Here is a 17153-nt window from a genome sequence, read left to right on the forward strand (position 1 = left end):
AAATATGTTGACGGATCGCTATGCTCGGTCATGCTAGTGATGCCACACTGATGTAAATCGAACGACCTTTTGCCGCCTAATACTTGCTAAACCCCTCCGACGTTTGCGGTGACGATAGCTTCGCGTGCCGAATGAATGAACCAGTGTCAATGGGCAGTGAGTGGGAACATCTCGGCTAGCAGCCAGCAAGATCCCATAATTCAATATCGATATGGGATGACAAAGGCGGTTGCGCACGCCATTACATCAGCACGCTGGCCCATTCAGCCAGCATGCTTTGTACCCTTGTGGGATAAGTGTGCACCCTTGCTCAGTGCCCGGCGCTCGACGCTGGCTAACCGACGCTCGGGTCTTTACTACCATGATGTCCCGCCCGCTTGCGACGCGATTTCGGTCCGGACCAACGACGACGACGACCTGGTCTGTTGAGGCTGAATTTCCATTATGGGTCGTCTATCTTACAACCGCTCATTCGTTCGCTCTTCGTAGCACTGCACTTGTGTGACCACAGGGTTCGTGTTCTTCTGTTTCGTAACTTAGCGTCTCGACAGATCGATCCCCATTCGGACTATTCCCCAGTTCTACCTTCTCTTAACTTCTCTAGCCGGCCTCAGCAGGTGATGGTCCTCGTCTGTGGTGCTCGACTCACGTCAGAACCATCAAACGACACTACCCCTCCGTTCGCGTTCACCTAGTGGCGGCCGCGATAGCTTCTGTGTGTAGCAGCAATGGCGGAAGAGTTGAAAGTGCAGCCCATCAATTACTCACAGCCTCTCTTGTCGCACCAGCATCGCAAGCTACCAGAAGTAGCATTAACGCCAGTGTTACCGGTATTCAGCGCGTCTTGGGCTTTTCCGGGAAGGCGGCTGCCGCCAGCGCTGCTGCTGCTGCCTGCATCACACATCTTCGTGTGCTACAGCTTCTGCGTATGCCGTCCATGCTGCGGCGAGGACGGCCGCAGCAGTAGCACGACTTCCAAATTGTACGAGAGCGTCGAACGTCAACTGCGAGTGGATGACAGCAATAGGAAAGACAGAGCTACTGAAGGGGAGACATTTTTAGCGAATACAACAGACTGCCTTCACATAGCAAAGCGGCGATGTTTACAGCTGTCTGGAAGGGGGTAGCGTGAAACCATGCAGCTAGACGCTGTTCGCTGTTGGGGATTGGGAATGTGAGCTGGAGAAATAAAGTAAAAAGGTTTCGTTTGTAGTGGCCACTTGGTTTGGGGTTTTTGGCTTGATTTTTTTTCAAACTTGAAGCCAGTCATTTTGTTTAATCCATAACAATTCTAGCCGGCTCGAGAATTGTTCCTGCCCAGTCTCTCTAAATGCCATTAATAACGCCAAAATCGCTATCACAACTGGCCCTATTACCGTGGCTTTCGCCTATACTATTTGTAAATAAAATAAACTATAGAATAGAACCCAGAAAAATTTAGCAATTTTTTGTAGTTTACGTTGCTAAGCTACTTTAAGGTTGACACTGACACCTTGTAAAGGCGTTTGGCTATATGTGTTCGTCATAGTAATCCTGAACTTACGGAGCACGCTGGTCGGCACAATCATCAAAACATGGACAATTAGGAATTAGGATAATAGACAAATTGATTCCAAAATAGACTGGGAAGTTAAATTAACTTCCTAATAATGGTGGCGTAACCTATTGGCTAAACTTCTAGCGTATGGCAATTAGCCCAGTACTGTTAGGTAAGATATAGACAGTTACTGACCGTTTACATTTTATGGGCTTCTTTTGATTCGATTCCCAGAGCTTTCACCTGACTGCAGACGAGCACTTGGGCTGCTACTTCAGGGACATACGTGGGTCGACTATATGTTCCAATGTAAAGCCGCTGCTGCTAGTGAGCAAAATGGCGAAAAATGAAAACTTCAAAAGAGTCTCCCTGATTTAGTTTCAGGATCCTAGGCTAGGGAAGGACTGTTCGAGGAGATGGCACCTATTCACACAAGGAAGGTGCCAAGGAATCCAGCAGGAGCAACAATGAGAGAGGTCTATTCTTCATGTGTTGCAGCCGTTGTCAACGCCTTATCGCGGCAGAAAAATATATTTTTCCGCTTGCGGTAGGCCTAACAGGGGAGGAGGTGCGGAGGAGAAGGTTGGAGTGAAGTGCATGAGCAGCTTGCCGGCTACCGTATAACCCGTCCAGTCAGCTAGCCGGCCGGTTGACGTTGGACCGGCGCTAACGCGGCGTACCTCAGCTGGCGGCATTAGCCAGCGAAACAGGACGAAATGAGGAAGCTATCTAGAGTCAAAGGGCCGGGACCTGGGACAACGGCTAGGACCACAGGCCGCTTGGCCAGCGAAAACCATGAAACGACCGGACACGCGCCCAAACAGCAGAAGCAGCAGCAGTTAGAGCAGCAAGCAGGTCTTCGTTCGTTCGCTCCGGTTCGTTTGATCTCAACGTTATTCGAAAAAGAGGACAGGTGGTAGTAGGTTTCCTGATAAAACTCCAGAGAAAAAGGGGTTCGACGAGTAAATTCACCTCTCAGTCGTCCCAGATAATAAGGAAGGCAATGTCGCCCCACGTATACGTTCCAACAAGGCAGACGAACAGATAGCGAAGTCCTCTCAGTAACGGGTTCGTCATTCTGTCTTTAGAGAATGTAAACAAAAGACACCTTAATAGGAACGAGCACGTTTACGTGGTACCGCTGGTAACCTTGATACGTATATAATTTTCTAAGCTCGTTTTTTGGCTTTCTCTGGTATAATAAGGAATGGTAAACAAATGGTCTGTTCAGGGTATGGTGCATACAAGTACATGCAATAATGTCTAATATTAGTTTCAATCCTATTATATTGCACTCACCGGATCGACCGCAGGATATCGCCTCCTGCTTTGATTCGCAGGAAGGTGTTGTCTGTCGTGGCGGTGTGAAAATACGCGCTCTTTTCGTTAGCGAAGAAAGTATCAGGCACCCAGATCTTGTCGGCGACCTCTGCGCCGACAATCATGGAGTCCAGATCTTTTGTGCGAGTAAACGACAGCCGCTCGTCCCGCCAGGTTTGGCGAAAGTAGAAATCCGATGTAAAATCCTTCAACACGACAGCGCCGATGAAGCCAAAGAGGATGATGATGAGAAAAAGGTCAACGTCGTCGCATAATAGCAAAAACACATGAAGCGAAATAAAGATTTATACGTAATACGCGTGTCCTTTAAGCTTTTCGGTCTCTTCCAATGAAGTTAGTTATAATCTCAACTCAGCCTTTAGCCCTGCAGTGTCGGCGACTGGTGTCGCTGCTCGTACTCCGACCTCCCATACTCAGTCACTCTCGTCCTAGTCGTTTCGTTCACCTACACCCTATCGAAATAGTAGCCATTGCCTTACCACGTCCTGAAGGTCTACCTACCCACCCTGTCTTCCGACCTGGCCTCAGCCAATCTTGTCTAAGCGATCTTTTTATCGCAGCCTCTTGCGAACCGCCCACCGTTGCTTTGGCTACCATGTCGGGAATTCGAAAGCCTGACAACTATTTTCTATTCTCGGTTCTTCTCACCCCTTTCGCTAGTGCGCAAATGTGCGCCACCATCGATTGCGGCGAGGATTCGTTATGCGCATGTATGGGATTTTTGTTTTCTTTTTTCCCGATACTGTTATGGCTTTCATCGGCTTTTCGTAAACACAGGGCATTGTCGTCTAACGCAACGTACACACATTTGGTAGGTCATTCGGTAAGGACGGGGTATCGCAACCGCTAGCTAGGTGACGAGGCACGTTTACTAGGCTGTGTGCCTTCATATACGTTTCTTTTTTTTTTCTCGAGTAAATCTACTCGAACAACTGATATACCAAAGGCGGATGTTTTTGGAACACTGACTGTATCAAGCGGGGAAATTCATTTTTCTTATCAGCAGTAATGACAGGTTTCCCTATTTTTAATTTTCACTCATATCTCGTTGACCTCGAAAAAAAAGAACCGATTTATTTCGAGGCTAATAAACATTTATCGGAAAGGCTGACTTTTAAGTGGAAGCATACACGTTGGCGCCATACTTGGTAACCGGACTAGGTATTTGTGACATCATATCTCAAAGGCAACAAGGCGCAGTATTTAAATCGAAGTACGAGGCAATTCTATTTTATGCTGAAGTTGAAGGAAGAACCCCAGGAAGACAAACAATCTTCAATTTAAATCCCTGTCTCTCTAATAATGAGTGATTAAGTTTACTATCTGTTAATTCAGAAACAAAGTTTCGTATAATAATTGTTTATTAAATTATTAATTAAAGCAATTTCAATGTTTGTAATCTTACGTACCTATCTGATTAACTACCAACGTTAATGCAATGACCACTTACCATCTGTACCTCAGAGACAGTACTTATACTTATAATCTGCATGGTAATCCCGACGTCAACTGGCGTCCCACCGTAGTTAGGACGCACCCGCTTGTCGTACTTGCCCGACTCGAAGAACGACCGAAGGATGTTTGAGACGTTCTGGCCTTTCATTGTTAGGCTGAAATTCGATCATAACACAAAAAAAAAAGGCGAGTGGTTGATTTTCCGGCTTTCTGAATCTCTGATTGAGTCTAAGATAAGACTAATCCTTTTCGGAGATTTGTTTCAACGAAATTAGCTCTTCTTGAAGTGCAAGAATACATGTGGATATGCTGTAGACACCTTTCCCCTGTTTCTGCCATTACGATATCATTTCGTACGGTGTCGGCACACAGTTCACGGTGATTTCGCATTATAGTTAACTAATTGCTGCTGGAAAATAGGATTTCGTTTTGGGACAATCTCTTACTTATCTATTATATACCTTATCATGGACACAGCATCAATTTTCAAGTCGATGTTTTGTAACTGTAAACATTAGAGTTAGTAGCTTATTTAATAATTCAAAATGGCTGTTGTTTCTAGCGTGTAAGCCACAGTATTGTTCAACTCGCATGGCTTTGGTGGAAGTCATTTTAGTCGGCCAACGGCAGATACAACGCGGAGGAAATGACAAACCACACGTTAATACTCTCATTCCTCAGAACGGCGTCTACGGGATGCGTCTGCTTCAAGTGTGCCTCTCTAGCCCAAGCCGGCGCTGCCGTCCACACGAACTCACAGAAAAAAAAACAACTACAGAAGTAGAAGTGTAAAAACGAATAAAAAATAAGGGGAGAAGGAGCTAGAAAAAAAACGCCGCAACGGCAAGCCGCACTGAACGCTGTTGTACAGAGTTTCGACGAAGAAGAACGGTGACAAGGGTTGCTCCGACTATCTTACGTCGACGGCCCAAGAATACCCCGAAAGTCAGGGCCTTCTTACTTCGGATGATCCAACGGTATGCTTCTGAATATCTAAATTTGTATATGCATGTATGGAAACGAAGTGTGAGAGAATAGATGACAGCAAACAAAACGAAGCACAGAAAGAGCGGTTTAAAGACTCCGGGCAGTGACCTAGAGCAGCACAACGGAGCACACGGGTGTAACAGTGCGTACCCAAATAGTACACAGATGTAGACCCGGTCAAAACCCCAGCGACAAGCTGCCACGTAGATACGGACGACAGTACAGCTGCTTTGGCGATGGACAGTAACAACAGCATAACAGTAAAGTTAGCCACTAACGTACCTTATTCTACTCAGCTGAACGGCAGATCGAGTTGAACTGCCGCCCAGCAGTGCTGCAACAGGAGGGTACGGGTTCCGAACGTCCGCTCCAGCATAAGAGGTAGTGTTGGTTTAATGCTGTTCGTGTTAGTGGCAGGCAAAACGGCGCCGTTAACGAAAGAACAGGGCGCAAACGGGTTGTAGGGCGGGAGGAGGGGGATAAAGGGATAAGAGAATCAGGCGTTGCCAGCAGTATCAATCCCGCTTTCGCACACATTGATGTGAATAGAACAACTCCGATGCCGGGCCCGTGCTAACGCTGCGATACAATGTTATATCTGGCTGGTGGTGGTGGGGTTGATGGGAAACGCCGGTGGGGAAAGCCTGCCGCAAGGTACTTTTTCCCTTTCCATCTCTCTATTTTCTCGGCCTTTTTCAGCTCTCTCATAGTCTTCCCCGGTGTCTCTTCTTGATACAGTTGCAGCACACCGGCTTTGCTGCTATTGCAGCCGTTGAACGCGCTGCGCGTAATTTCGAAACTGGGAGTTTCGAAACTCCGTGCGGCCAAGATCCGCAAAAAGACCATGAGCGTAAGATGTATGGAGAGTATGCAAGGTTGCAAAGGTGCCCATCGTACACCTTCACGCACACTCGCGTTCGATCAAGGCATGTTTTTCACGCTCTTTTTGCCTCATACATGGGCAAGCTGCGGTACTTCACGTCAGCTTCCCTAGCTTAGGGCTGCTTTTTCTTAACAGGAAATTAACAATATGCACAAAGTTGAGATGAAAACCATGAGGTGGTATGAGAATAACGGACAGGCTATTGGGCCACAAGACAACCAAGCTGCGACATCAGCGCACTAATCTACAAACGTTGATGATTATACGACGCTTCTGTTGTCCGTTCAAATTTACCAGTGCGTTCCAGTTCAAAAGAACGCGCGTATTTTGTATCCTATAGTTTAAAAAAATGAAACAGTACGATCGAAAAGACAGCATTGTCTTGAAAGACGTGTCATAGTTTTTTCTCTGCTTAAGCAAAATCTCGAACGAGCTGTTTCTGCCCCGGATTGTGTTTGGATTTTATAATGCAAAGAAAGCCACGTGATGAGAACTGCGATGAAATTATAGAGTTAGAAAATGATCTAAGAGCACTGTGTTTTCTGCTTATATAAGAAGTAAACCTTAGGGGTGCTCGGTCTGTTTCGTCTGCAGCAGCAGCGGCAGCAGTTCTGAAAGTTGAATGATTGAACGTGTTGATCTTTAAAATCCAGAAACATTCGTGAAGGCCTAAGCCTAGGTCTTGAATATGTACAGATCCAATGGACGAGAATAAGGTTGTTAGGTCAGCATTAGCTTACGACAGTGGTAACACGGCACGCACAATAACGGTACTGTCATATAAGTATGTACCTTAAAACTGTTAATTAATGTTTCGGCTGTAATAACAGCAACTCTCGCTGTTTGTTGGTCAGTCCGAGTTTTCGTACACAACAAGATCTACTTAGAGATATATGATGAAGAAGCAAACGTGTCGCCAATACCCATGGCAACACCTAAGTTGTGTAGATATTCAAGCACTTGGTGAGGTGCTAAGCTTGGATTCGGCCATGCGACATATACACGTTTTGGCAAATTGTAAATTCACAAACATAAACACTATCTTGGTCCAATCAGTTTAAAGATCGTCATTTTCATAAACAAATGCTATAACATTATGCTTTCAGGCAAACCCAAGTCCTAGCACTTAATGCCATTTGACTGGTACACATTTTCCATGAAACATCGCTTTTCAAGGAAAAAGGAGCAGCTTGAATATTACTCAATAGTGATTATACATTAAACGTATGCAGCGTCTTCTTTGTGCAGGGTAGAGAGAAAAATGCAATCCTACGTTTTCTTCGAGGGTGTACATATTGGAGCATCGTTGATTTTGTATGATTCAACGAACTGCTTAAGATTGGTCTGAATTACTCAGTACGAAAATATCCCACAGACGTATGGCAAACAAACAAAAACAAAGGTAAAAAAATAGCAAAACAGCGAGTTCAGGCAATTGGGAAAAGTAATTCCCAGCGTTCTGGAATAGTTGGGCAATACGAATGCTCGACTTTTTGCCCAAAACTATTTTATTAGGACTGCGCTCGTGGCCCGCTCTCACTTGGGCGCAGCTTTCGGTATAATTCTTGCGCTAAACGCCAGCTTCATCCGCGAGCCTTTTTGGTGTCTCTAGCCATACTCAGGGCATCCTATATGAGTGAAAAGCCTGCCAAGGATCACTTTCGTCCTGTTTGGAAAGCTGGCCGTTTGCCAATGAACATACACGTTCATTTCTCTGAAAATATTTCACATGAAACTGGATTGAGTCCAGAAGATTTACTACGCGAGCCAGCACAATTGAGTTTTAACTTGCAAATCAAAGAATATGGCTGTCAGTTCTGATTTTCGAGAGAATTACTGATGATTCTAAGGGCTTTAAAAAAAAGTTACTTTCCAAAAATGCTGTGTTCATACAACAGGTGTGACAACTAGCGATAAAACAACTAACTTCGACTATCTGTACTTCTAGTGTATATGTCTTGTTGCGGACTCAAAACGGCGGAAGTTCATAGAACTTTTGTGATCGTTCCGGCTAATACCAAGCCAATCTTGTCACTTACTTAGATGACAGGCGTTTTAGTATTTGTGAGAGGGGATTTTTGGACAATAAAGTGGTCTCAAGCGATCAGCCAGTACACAAATAGTGTAGTTATTAACAAGCGTTCTAATTTGCGATTGAACTGGGGGCTCATATCAATTTACCAAATGATTTTAGGGACCGTAATTGCTCTTCAAGTCACCATCGCTAGCCTATCTCAAGGAACAACATGTTGGTGCCCTAAAAACCTCGATTTGATTAGCAGTTTTGGAGATGAACCGGGCAGGTTCAACATTAGAAACTCCTCTATGATAATGGTTTCGTCTCTGCGGTGTCTTAGACTAATCGGACTCCTCTATGACGTTCTGTTCTTGATTCGAGAAGCTCTCTTTATTCTTTTTAGAACTATCATAGTGATTCTCTACGATGGAAATAAATCAGGTCAACACAGTTGGTTGATGGCCAACCCTGGAAATAGTTTTATGCAGAAACAAATTATATAGCCGTTGCCCAAAGCATCCGATGCGAAAGAACTAAACATTGGAGTATCATTTTTTTATTCTCCTCATAAAGTTCATCACCGAGATCAAATGACGATACCTGACTACGTGCAATATGCATTCCGGCTTATTTTATATAAACTATATAAATATATGTTCTGCTGGTTATGTTCGATGCCTCAAAGAGGTTTGGGGAGAACTCGAGGGGCATAAAACGATTGCACAAATCGAAACCATAACTGTTTTGTGGTCCTAATAGGTTATACACTGTCTAAAATATGTCGAGGTATCGCTGGTTTTCTCCGGTCCTCTGTCAAGCGCTACCGATGTGTCAACATAGAATAATTGAGACGAGGTGATCTATTTATATGTTTATGGCTAATGTGTATTTGAAATTTCAGGACAAAATAGCGGCGGGCGTGCTGCGAATAGGAACGCTACTCGAAGTTTCATCCATTTTTTTCGCTGAGAAAAAGCGCCTTTGCTTATCCAGCTAAGTCTTGTGTGCGGTTCTACATTGCTGCCATTGTTTGCTGCAAACAGTTGCTGGGGTGGTAAAAGCCAATTATTATTACGACAAGTATCTAGCTCCACACACGCAAGGAAGACAAAAAAATGTCGGCTACTTACCCGGGCCGTAGATTTGTCTGCGTCGAGCTTCTTGCGAATACAAGAACTAATATCGCAAAGACGCTGATCCATCCCGACAGCTTGCCGGCCCCAGCTCTTCGAATCAGTGTGGCCAGCTTCATGTTTAGGGATCTTCCTCGTGCGTCTTCAACTAGATAAAACAAGGTGATGAAATGATGATGATGATAACCAAGTTAAACTGTATGGCAAAATGCCAATTATTCGTCTGAGCAGTTTTGAGTGGTGGTGACCTTCTAGCACCTTCTGGTTGTTGGCCCAAGTTCCATTTGAAGCTGAGTCTTGAAGTCTTGATCAGAGCACAGGCTTGAGTTGAGATAAGGCGCCCTAAACACTTTTAAGGGTTTACCTGGCTCTGATTTTGCTATGTGCTTGTTTGTTTGTTGCTTAATGCTCACTGAAACAGATCTGGCACTAATTTGTCTCTACTTTCCGTCTATGCCAGACCGACAGTCAACAGCGCGGCCTGATTGTTGTCCGTTCCTATTTTTTTTTTACCAGTAGTTGCAACTGTCGTACAAAAATAAGCTTATAGTACTCAGAAGTCGTTACTAATGTTATCTTGTCTCTTGTTTTCTTACTTGCTTTTTATGAAGCATCTATAATACACTCGCCTAGACCTGGTGATTCTGCGTTACTGCTGGCTAGTATCTAGGACCTAGAGTGGACTATGTACAAAAAAGGTGGCTGTGGCTGTTATTATAGGCCGAGGGCCTTTGAGGACTATCTTCTTCCTCTTGGTCTGCCGCTGCTGTTGACGCTGTTGCTTCTGCCGCTATTATTAGTGCCGATACGGCCTCTTTGGCCTGTTGTAGGATCGGCTCAGCAGAGGCGACCGGATTTTGATGGGACGGTCGTGGACTATCGCGGGTTTGCGTCCAGCCCGGCTTTTCGTGCATTCGCGGACCGGCGTAGGTTGCCCGGGTCGCACCAGCTGCCGAAATAGCTGCTGGAGGAACCCTGGTAGTACTTCAAGGAGGCACTTGGGCGCTTAAGTCAGATACTCCGAGGATCACACGTCAGTGACCACGGATCGTGGCCGAAAACAATGACGGGATGCCTCACTGTCACTTGGTCACAAAAAAAAGGAGCACTCTCTTATTTCAACGGACTACGTGTATGGTGGGCGTTTTGATTAGCTGTTGCTCCGACGTGTCGGTGTCGTTCCTGTTAGGCTTCCTTCCTTTGCCCTTTCTACTGCTGATGTTATCTATGTCGGGTGGTGACGCATTCGGCAAGATGGCTCTTTTGAAACGCGTTGATTTTCATGTTTATTGCTTATTCTCCTAATGGACGAAGCGTTGTTAGTGTAGTCAGGATTCCAGAAGTAGGGTCCGTAACCGTCCCTTGTTCGAGGTAGGCGACCACGGTTGGTTTAAGTCAAACGAACAGAGAGATCCTACTGCTAGCTTAAAATGGTTAGCAATAATGTCCAACTTCCAGAAATTGAAGTCGAAGAGCAGTTTACTAATAACAATCCAATATCCAACAAGCCCAAGTTATTGAGGATAGTAACGATGATGTTCAGGTATGTTCTGTTTTTGTCGTTCGTCTGTACGGAGGCGCTTGCTTGGTCGGGCCGAATCGCCAAGATCCTGCTACGCAACAGGACTTAAGGCTGACAATTCAAAGCAAAGCATTCACCCCACCCGATGACTGTCTGTCTCCCTTCCGCTCTGGACAAGCTGTATACCTTATCCCAATGGATGGACTTGTCGATCCTGGTACACTGAACAAAACTCAGAAGCTCATCAACTTAGACTATCATTGCATCAGCGCCTAATGATCAGACGACGTTCGTTAGTTACCGATCGCTGGCGACATCCTCTTCATTGTCGGCTTGGCGCGAAAGATGTCTACTGGTAATATTCTGCAGAATGGAATAGAGTTACGGTATTCTTATTTGTTTAATGAAGGCCGCATGCTTATTAGCTGTTACTCAGTGATACTGCGTTTCTGCTGCTGTCGCTGCCGTCGCTTATATCCGCGTATGTGCTGCCGCCGTTAAATTTCGTCAAGTATATTTTAGTTTGTTCTTTTATTTGGTTTGTACTACGATATTGTATAGGCTTGCACCGTATAAGCCGGTAGGGGCCGTTCCTCTTCTTCAAATGATTCGTCTAACTGTTCTGCAGTGTTAACTATATCGAGGTTAGTTAATTGAATAGCTGGTTAGTTGATAATATAATTGCAATAGTACTTTAGCTAGCTCGCTATTGCCATTTGCTGCTCGTATCAAACTGTGATACTGGACTAGTTATAACAGTTACAGTGGTGGTAACGAACGACGCTAACAATGGAGTGAAACTTTCTTCTAGCGGGGATTAGTGCCGTCACCGTTAGTGCGTAGAACTGATACATTTGTTGCAGTTATAGCAAGAGCTGTGGATGAATATCTTATCCGGTGGGTGTATTTATCGATCTTGGCCTCGTTTTGTTTTACTTTCTGCTAGTCGCTAGTATCTGAACCTCGTTCGCCCCGTCACTGACGATGTAAATGTGCCCCTTTTCGCCATTGCTGCTGAATCATAAAAAGTAGATATAATACGAATTACGTCCTTCTTCGTCTGCTTCTGCCCTCGTGTTATTTCAATTTCGTTGCTATACTCTAGGGTTACTGTAGCCTGCTAGATCCTGCGTTTGTCATGTTTGCTTTGTCACGCGTTGACATACGTCGCCATTTGCCGGTTGACTCTCTCAGTCAATCGTAATACTAGAATATTATCTTGCTGTTAGCTCGCGCTGTTGCTTTGCTAGCAGCGGATATAACAATTGCTGGTAGTATTGCTCTGTCCTGAGCGGGTTTTTTCCCCTTAAATTTTCGCTTTATTGGCTTACTTTCTGTTTGGCTGTTTTTCAGACGTCTGTTTCCAACGGACACACACATACACATACATGCACGTACGCACGTTTTCTCTTGTTGCGCGAGATCGGGTGTCGTTTGGTAGTTGTCGTGAGTTGAAGACTTTGTCTGATTGTGAAGACGTCGCCGAGAAGCGGATAAAAGACAGCAGCAGCAGCAGCAGAAGCTGCTGCTGTTCTCATCAAAAACAAGTTTTGCTTTTGGCTTTAGCTTTCCTCGAAAGGTCCTCTCTTAGGGTTTATTTCCGTATAAGTTTCGTTTTTTGGGTTGTGTTCTTATGGGTTACTTTCCAGAATAGTTGAGACGGCAAAACTGATTCGGTTCTGATTGAGCTAGAGTGGATCACTTACGCGATTATGCTAACTTGCTTGGTAGCTTGCCTGGTAACTTGTCGTCTTGCAGCAACAAGTTCCGCTGAGGAGTTCCTCCTGAAAGTTCGGCGTCACGTGATTTTTGGTTGACTATTTTGCTGAAGGCTAGGCTAGGTCCGGCGGGTACTAATGATGATATTGCTGCTGCCGCTTCTATTCAAGCTGTGCCGATTTCACAGTCGTCTGTTTTGTTATTACCAATTTTCGTTAGATCATACACGTTTTGATCGACGTTTCTTCGTTCAACTGATCAATTGCTTGCTTATATCTGCTGATATATCTCGCAGTGTTGATGACGTCTCGTCCGCAGCTGCTCTGGCATATACCCTGTGATGATAATAATAACTCTGTAGTAAACGGGGATATAGCTGAGATACGTTAAGGCCAGAGCGAAAACAAAACAATAGGCGTTATTTTTTCAACTGACGGCTGAAATCGGTAAGCAGGTTAGACCGCTGCGCGTCACCGCTGCGTAGGAACGATTCTACCGAACGATGATAGGGGGTCTTCTTGCCTTCTAACTGTCAGCCTTCGTTAACCGTATTGCAGTTCAACGCTAGTTCAATTCTAGAAGTAGCAGTCGTAGTGGAGCTGTGTTATTCCGCGATTCTCTAACGTTTGTGTGTATATGTATATATGTACGTATGTATGTATATATATGTATGTACTGGTATAATCGTATTATAAGGAGCACGCGAAATTCGACGACTCGCTCAATCCGTAATAGCAGTACTAGCTAGTTACAGCAGTTGTGTGTATGAAAGCAACAATCTTTCTTTACTCTGAGATATAAATGGATCGGTAGTTAAGATTCTCTTTTTCCGATCGTCTGCTTATGTTTCTGTTTCTCTCGTTCAATAATTTACGTAGTAATCACGTAATATTAGTAGTAAGTATTATTAGTATGTAATGTACTGTTTGTGGTAATCTGTAATATTGTAGTAATTATCTGGGCTGATTGGGCGTTCTCTGCTGTCTCGTTGCCTGCGTGGTCTCGCTCGCTATGGTCAGGCCAGCGCAGTATTCGCGCTGCCTTTTTTTCCGTAGTTGTCGTCGTCGTCGTTATTGTTATTACGTTGGCGTTTGTGGTCTTGCACACTAATCCTGCAGTCCTGCAGTGATAGATTATCCAGGGCGCGATCGACACGTTTTTCGCTTCATTCAATCGATCCGACTAATCTTTTTCCTCTGCGCTCGTGTTTGTAGCAGTTATTGACAATACGTCGATGTCACTCGTGTCTTGAGCTGTGATCAATGTTAAAGCAGGAAAATCGAATCGATAAACAACGGAGAGTATGGGCCAGTAGTTTTCCTGGCTGATAGCAGAGATAAAGAAGGTCCATTCGGATTTTTCGGAGAATTCACACTCGTAAAAAAAATGGCCATTAAACAAGAATGGCGTGTCAAGGGGTGTCGATGGTTGTCGTGATCTTGCTATTGGGGGTATCGAATAATCATATCGTTTGCCTGCTTTATTTTGAGTCGAAATCGATCTGATTTTCTGGTTGTTTGTTTGTCAGCTCTTCGCTGAGGACTACAGGATATTTGCTCAACGAGAAAACCAACTCGTTTGGTCAATGTTCGCCTTGACGTTGCTGTCTTTTGGGCTGAAATCGTGGGATATCCTATGCTCTGACGCTGGCTGGTCTCAGAAATGCGAATTATATTCTTCTTCCCTTTATGTCAGTTGCTTCTGATGACGAGGACTGGTGCAAAGATGGCGCAGTCCATTGACGGCCACTTCGTTTTAGCCGTAGTACGAATCATTCCAATTGGTGACGTTGTTTTAATGGTAGGACAATAGTCCTCTTCTTATTTTAAGGCTTCAGTGTATTTTTCAGGCTGCTGGTGAACAGTTGTTCTCGGAGTATGTGGCTTCGTTCGTTGTTTCTTCAATCTGTTGTCTTCGTTCTGCTTCTTCTTTTCTGCTCTATTTCTTGTTTATTACGTATAATTTGCTGGTTCAGTAGCGTCTTATGTCGTCCTTGTCTTCTAGTTGATCGGGCTAACGAATTACGTACGATTTAAATAAGATGATGACAATCATAACAGTAGAAGTAGTGATGATTAATATGAAGATCGCAGTAGTAATTGCAATGAAAATTGTCTGCGTTAGCGTAGTATTATATACATTGTAAGTTTACTGCTAGATGGTACACTCGTGGTGAGCACGTGTCGCTTGTTTACTTGCTGATATCCATTCGTTGAAGTTTGTTGAGTTGGCTCCTATATTGTTTGCTCGAAAGGGCGAAAAATAAAAACGTGAATCATTAACGTTTTTGGTATGTTTTTGCCTTTTTTTTTTGTCGTCTTCTTGCTATTATTATTGTTTCTTCTTAAAATAAGTATTATTACGATGATTCGTTGACTAGCACAATAGAGACATGGTCCAATGCTGTGGGTTCTTTCTCTTAGCGACAAGTGGTTCGCTAGCTTCGCTTCATTGAAAAATATGTCTCTCACTGTCAATAGTTTTCCTGAGATTTTCTTGTAGTATAGCTGTTTTTAATTCATTGGTGTTTTTTTGTCCAGACAATGTTAATCGTCTGGTTGTTATTGTCCTTATTATTGATGTTGCTGTTTGCCCCGCTTCGTTGCTGAGGCTGGGCTATGCACGACCTGCGAAGAAGCTCGAGGGCTCGCTTGTGCACTAGTTTGTCCTACTGATTTGACTTTGTTGTTGTTTATTATTTCTTTTGCTTACTGTTAGTTGTTATTTTGGTTGGCTTCATTTATCTCATTGCTGCTCCGTTGGCCGATTTATAATGGTCGTAGGGTTGCGTTATCGTCATATTCCTGTTGTAGCTGTTCATTCCTCTTAATGTTAATCGTTGTTGTTGTTGTTGTTGACGTTGCAGTTGACTCTGATGGTGACCATTAAGGTTTAAGGACCGTTAAAGGTTACGCGGACGCGGAACCGAGCTGGGCTAACTGAGCGAACGGAACCGAAGCTAGGAAGCCGGCTGTGCGAGCATGCGACCAACAGTAGCTAACCACTAGGTCGACACAGACAAGAGCACAATTCCAGCTGATCGTAGCTGATGATCGTCGTCTTCTTCTTTTGCTTCCCTTTTTTTGAACTAAATGGTAACGCAAGTGTCGAACGCTCCGGAGGGGACGCTCGCTGGCACGGGGGCCCATCAAGAACGGCGCCCTGAGCGGCACATGCTCGAGGGCCTTCAGCTGCCGTCAACGAAGCTCGAGACCCAGAGCAGTCGCTTCATGCCGCTCCTCGTCCTGCCTGCAAAATAATTCATAAAGATAACAAGGAAAAAACGATAAATCTTGTTAGTTGAATGTCACTTACACTCTATATACGCACAAACTAACTTCGTCGGATGTAGCTTCGTTTTCAGCCATTATACTTTGCACTTTAACCGATTGATCGATGCTATATCATAGGGCTACACACAGCAATAGTCAGAAGCATAGTCCGGATTACTAGATATACGTGTGCTGCCTTAACATCTGTTGTTGTTTGCCTGCCGCTGTTGCCGGTTGAACTATACTATTCATCCATTGTAGCTGGACCTATCATTCTATTCACAGAGAAACGTAAACGAAGATGTCTCTTAGTTGAGAGGGCACGTATCATGACCGCATTCTGTGGCTGGGGTTCTTCCTCCGCGCACATAGATTGAGACACAGACCCTCTGTACACGTGAAAACGTCACCGAAACAAAGGGACAGTTATACCGGGAAAGGCGTCTGGACGAAGCTTGTGCAGCCATTCGCTTTTGCATACACGCAAAATATATACATCCGCCCTCAACCGCACGTTTACAAACAGATACAGAAATATGTCCGTTCGTATGTCTTCGGAGAGAAAACAGTTTCGTATTATGCCCGCTTTTCTTCCCGATTCTCTCAAACGCTAAGCTAATATCGAATATTGCGCTAAATACAGCCACGACTACGACTCGCCCAACGGGCAGGTGCTTCGTAGGACACAACAGTCCCACGCGACACTACCTTACTCCACCGTAGCCAGGTCCCACGGCCGTCAGCAAAAGTCGGGACAACGGAGCTATGAATCGAGCTTAGTCGTATGGGAACCTTGTCAGTTCTCGAAGTTATGTTCGACAGTCGCCCAGGCCACAAGTAATGTTTCCGCCTTCATCGTCACCGTTAGATGTTGCTGCACGACAATGTCTACTATGCAAAGATGGTAAACAGTGGAAGCAGCATGAGCGGCAAGGTGACTGAAGTCGATTTTATCTGCTTTTTGTTCCATCCCTTCATCTTCCGTATCATGGCCCATCGCACACCAGATGCCTACTCCCCTCTGTTACCCCCTTAGAATCTGAACAGCTGCACACAACGCAGCATAGAGAAAGAGGTCTGTTGGACCCTGCTATTGCGTTCTACAGCACTGGTCAAGGCAGTAGAGGAAGAAGTTCTGTCTTTCTGCTCGTCCCGTGCCCCGCGCTCCCCCTTTGCCCCTTCATTCTGCCCGTACAATATCCATTCTGCCCTGCAGATGTGCCCAAGAAGCTTTCGGACAGGGATCACTATACGATTCGCCGAAAGCAACCAAAATGTCGAGTACAA

At 44.8% G+C, this 17153-nt stretch overlaps 1 protein-coding gene and 1 long non-coding RNA gene across 10 annotated transcripts in view; one reads left to right on the forward strand and one right to left on the reverse strand.

Moving 5' to 3' along the window:
* Positions 1–15463, reverse strand: part of LOC111243522 (gamma-aminobutyric acid receptor subunit beta-like) — a 38502-nt gene extending 23039 nt beyond the window's left edge. For 8 of the 9 annotated variants that reach the window (XR_015329774.1, XR_015329773.1, XM_022789225.2 and 5 more), the window contains exons 1-3: positions 9351–15463; positions 4329–4488; positions 2837–3063 (exon numbers count right to left, since the gene is read on the reverse strand). Coding sequence is in view for 7 of the 9 variants with exons in the window: in XM_022789225.2 (XP_022644960.1) it covers positions 2837–3063; positions 4329–4488; positions 9351–9472 (509 nt within the window). In the remaining 2 variants the exon portion in view is untranslated. Of the gene's footprint in view, positions 1–2836; positions 3064–4328; positions 4489–4794; positions 4954–9350 lie in introns of those variants that run through there. The other variant, XM_086992286.1, reaches the window with a different exon arrangement.
* The window catches only part of LOC111243503 (uncharacterized), a 59684-nt gene that overhangs the window by 37504 nt on the left and 5027 nt on the right, over positions 1–17153 (forward strand). Inside the window, exon 5 of the long non-coding RNA XR_002670506.2 lies at positions 15461–15889. This is a non-coding gene — a long non-coding RNA (uncharacterized LOC111243503). The remainder of the gene's footprint in view (positions 1–15460; positions 15890–17153) is intronic.

This window comes from Varroa destructor, unplaced genomic scaffold, assembly GCF_002443255.2.
Source record: "Varroa destructor unplaced genomic scaffold, Vdes_3.0 BEIS01000001.1, whole genome shotgun sequence".
Taxonomy (NCBI): domain Eukaryota; kingdom Metazoa; phylum Arthropoda; class Arachnida; order Mesostigmata; family Varroidae; genus Varroa; species Varroa destructor.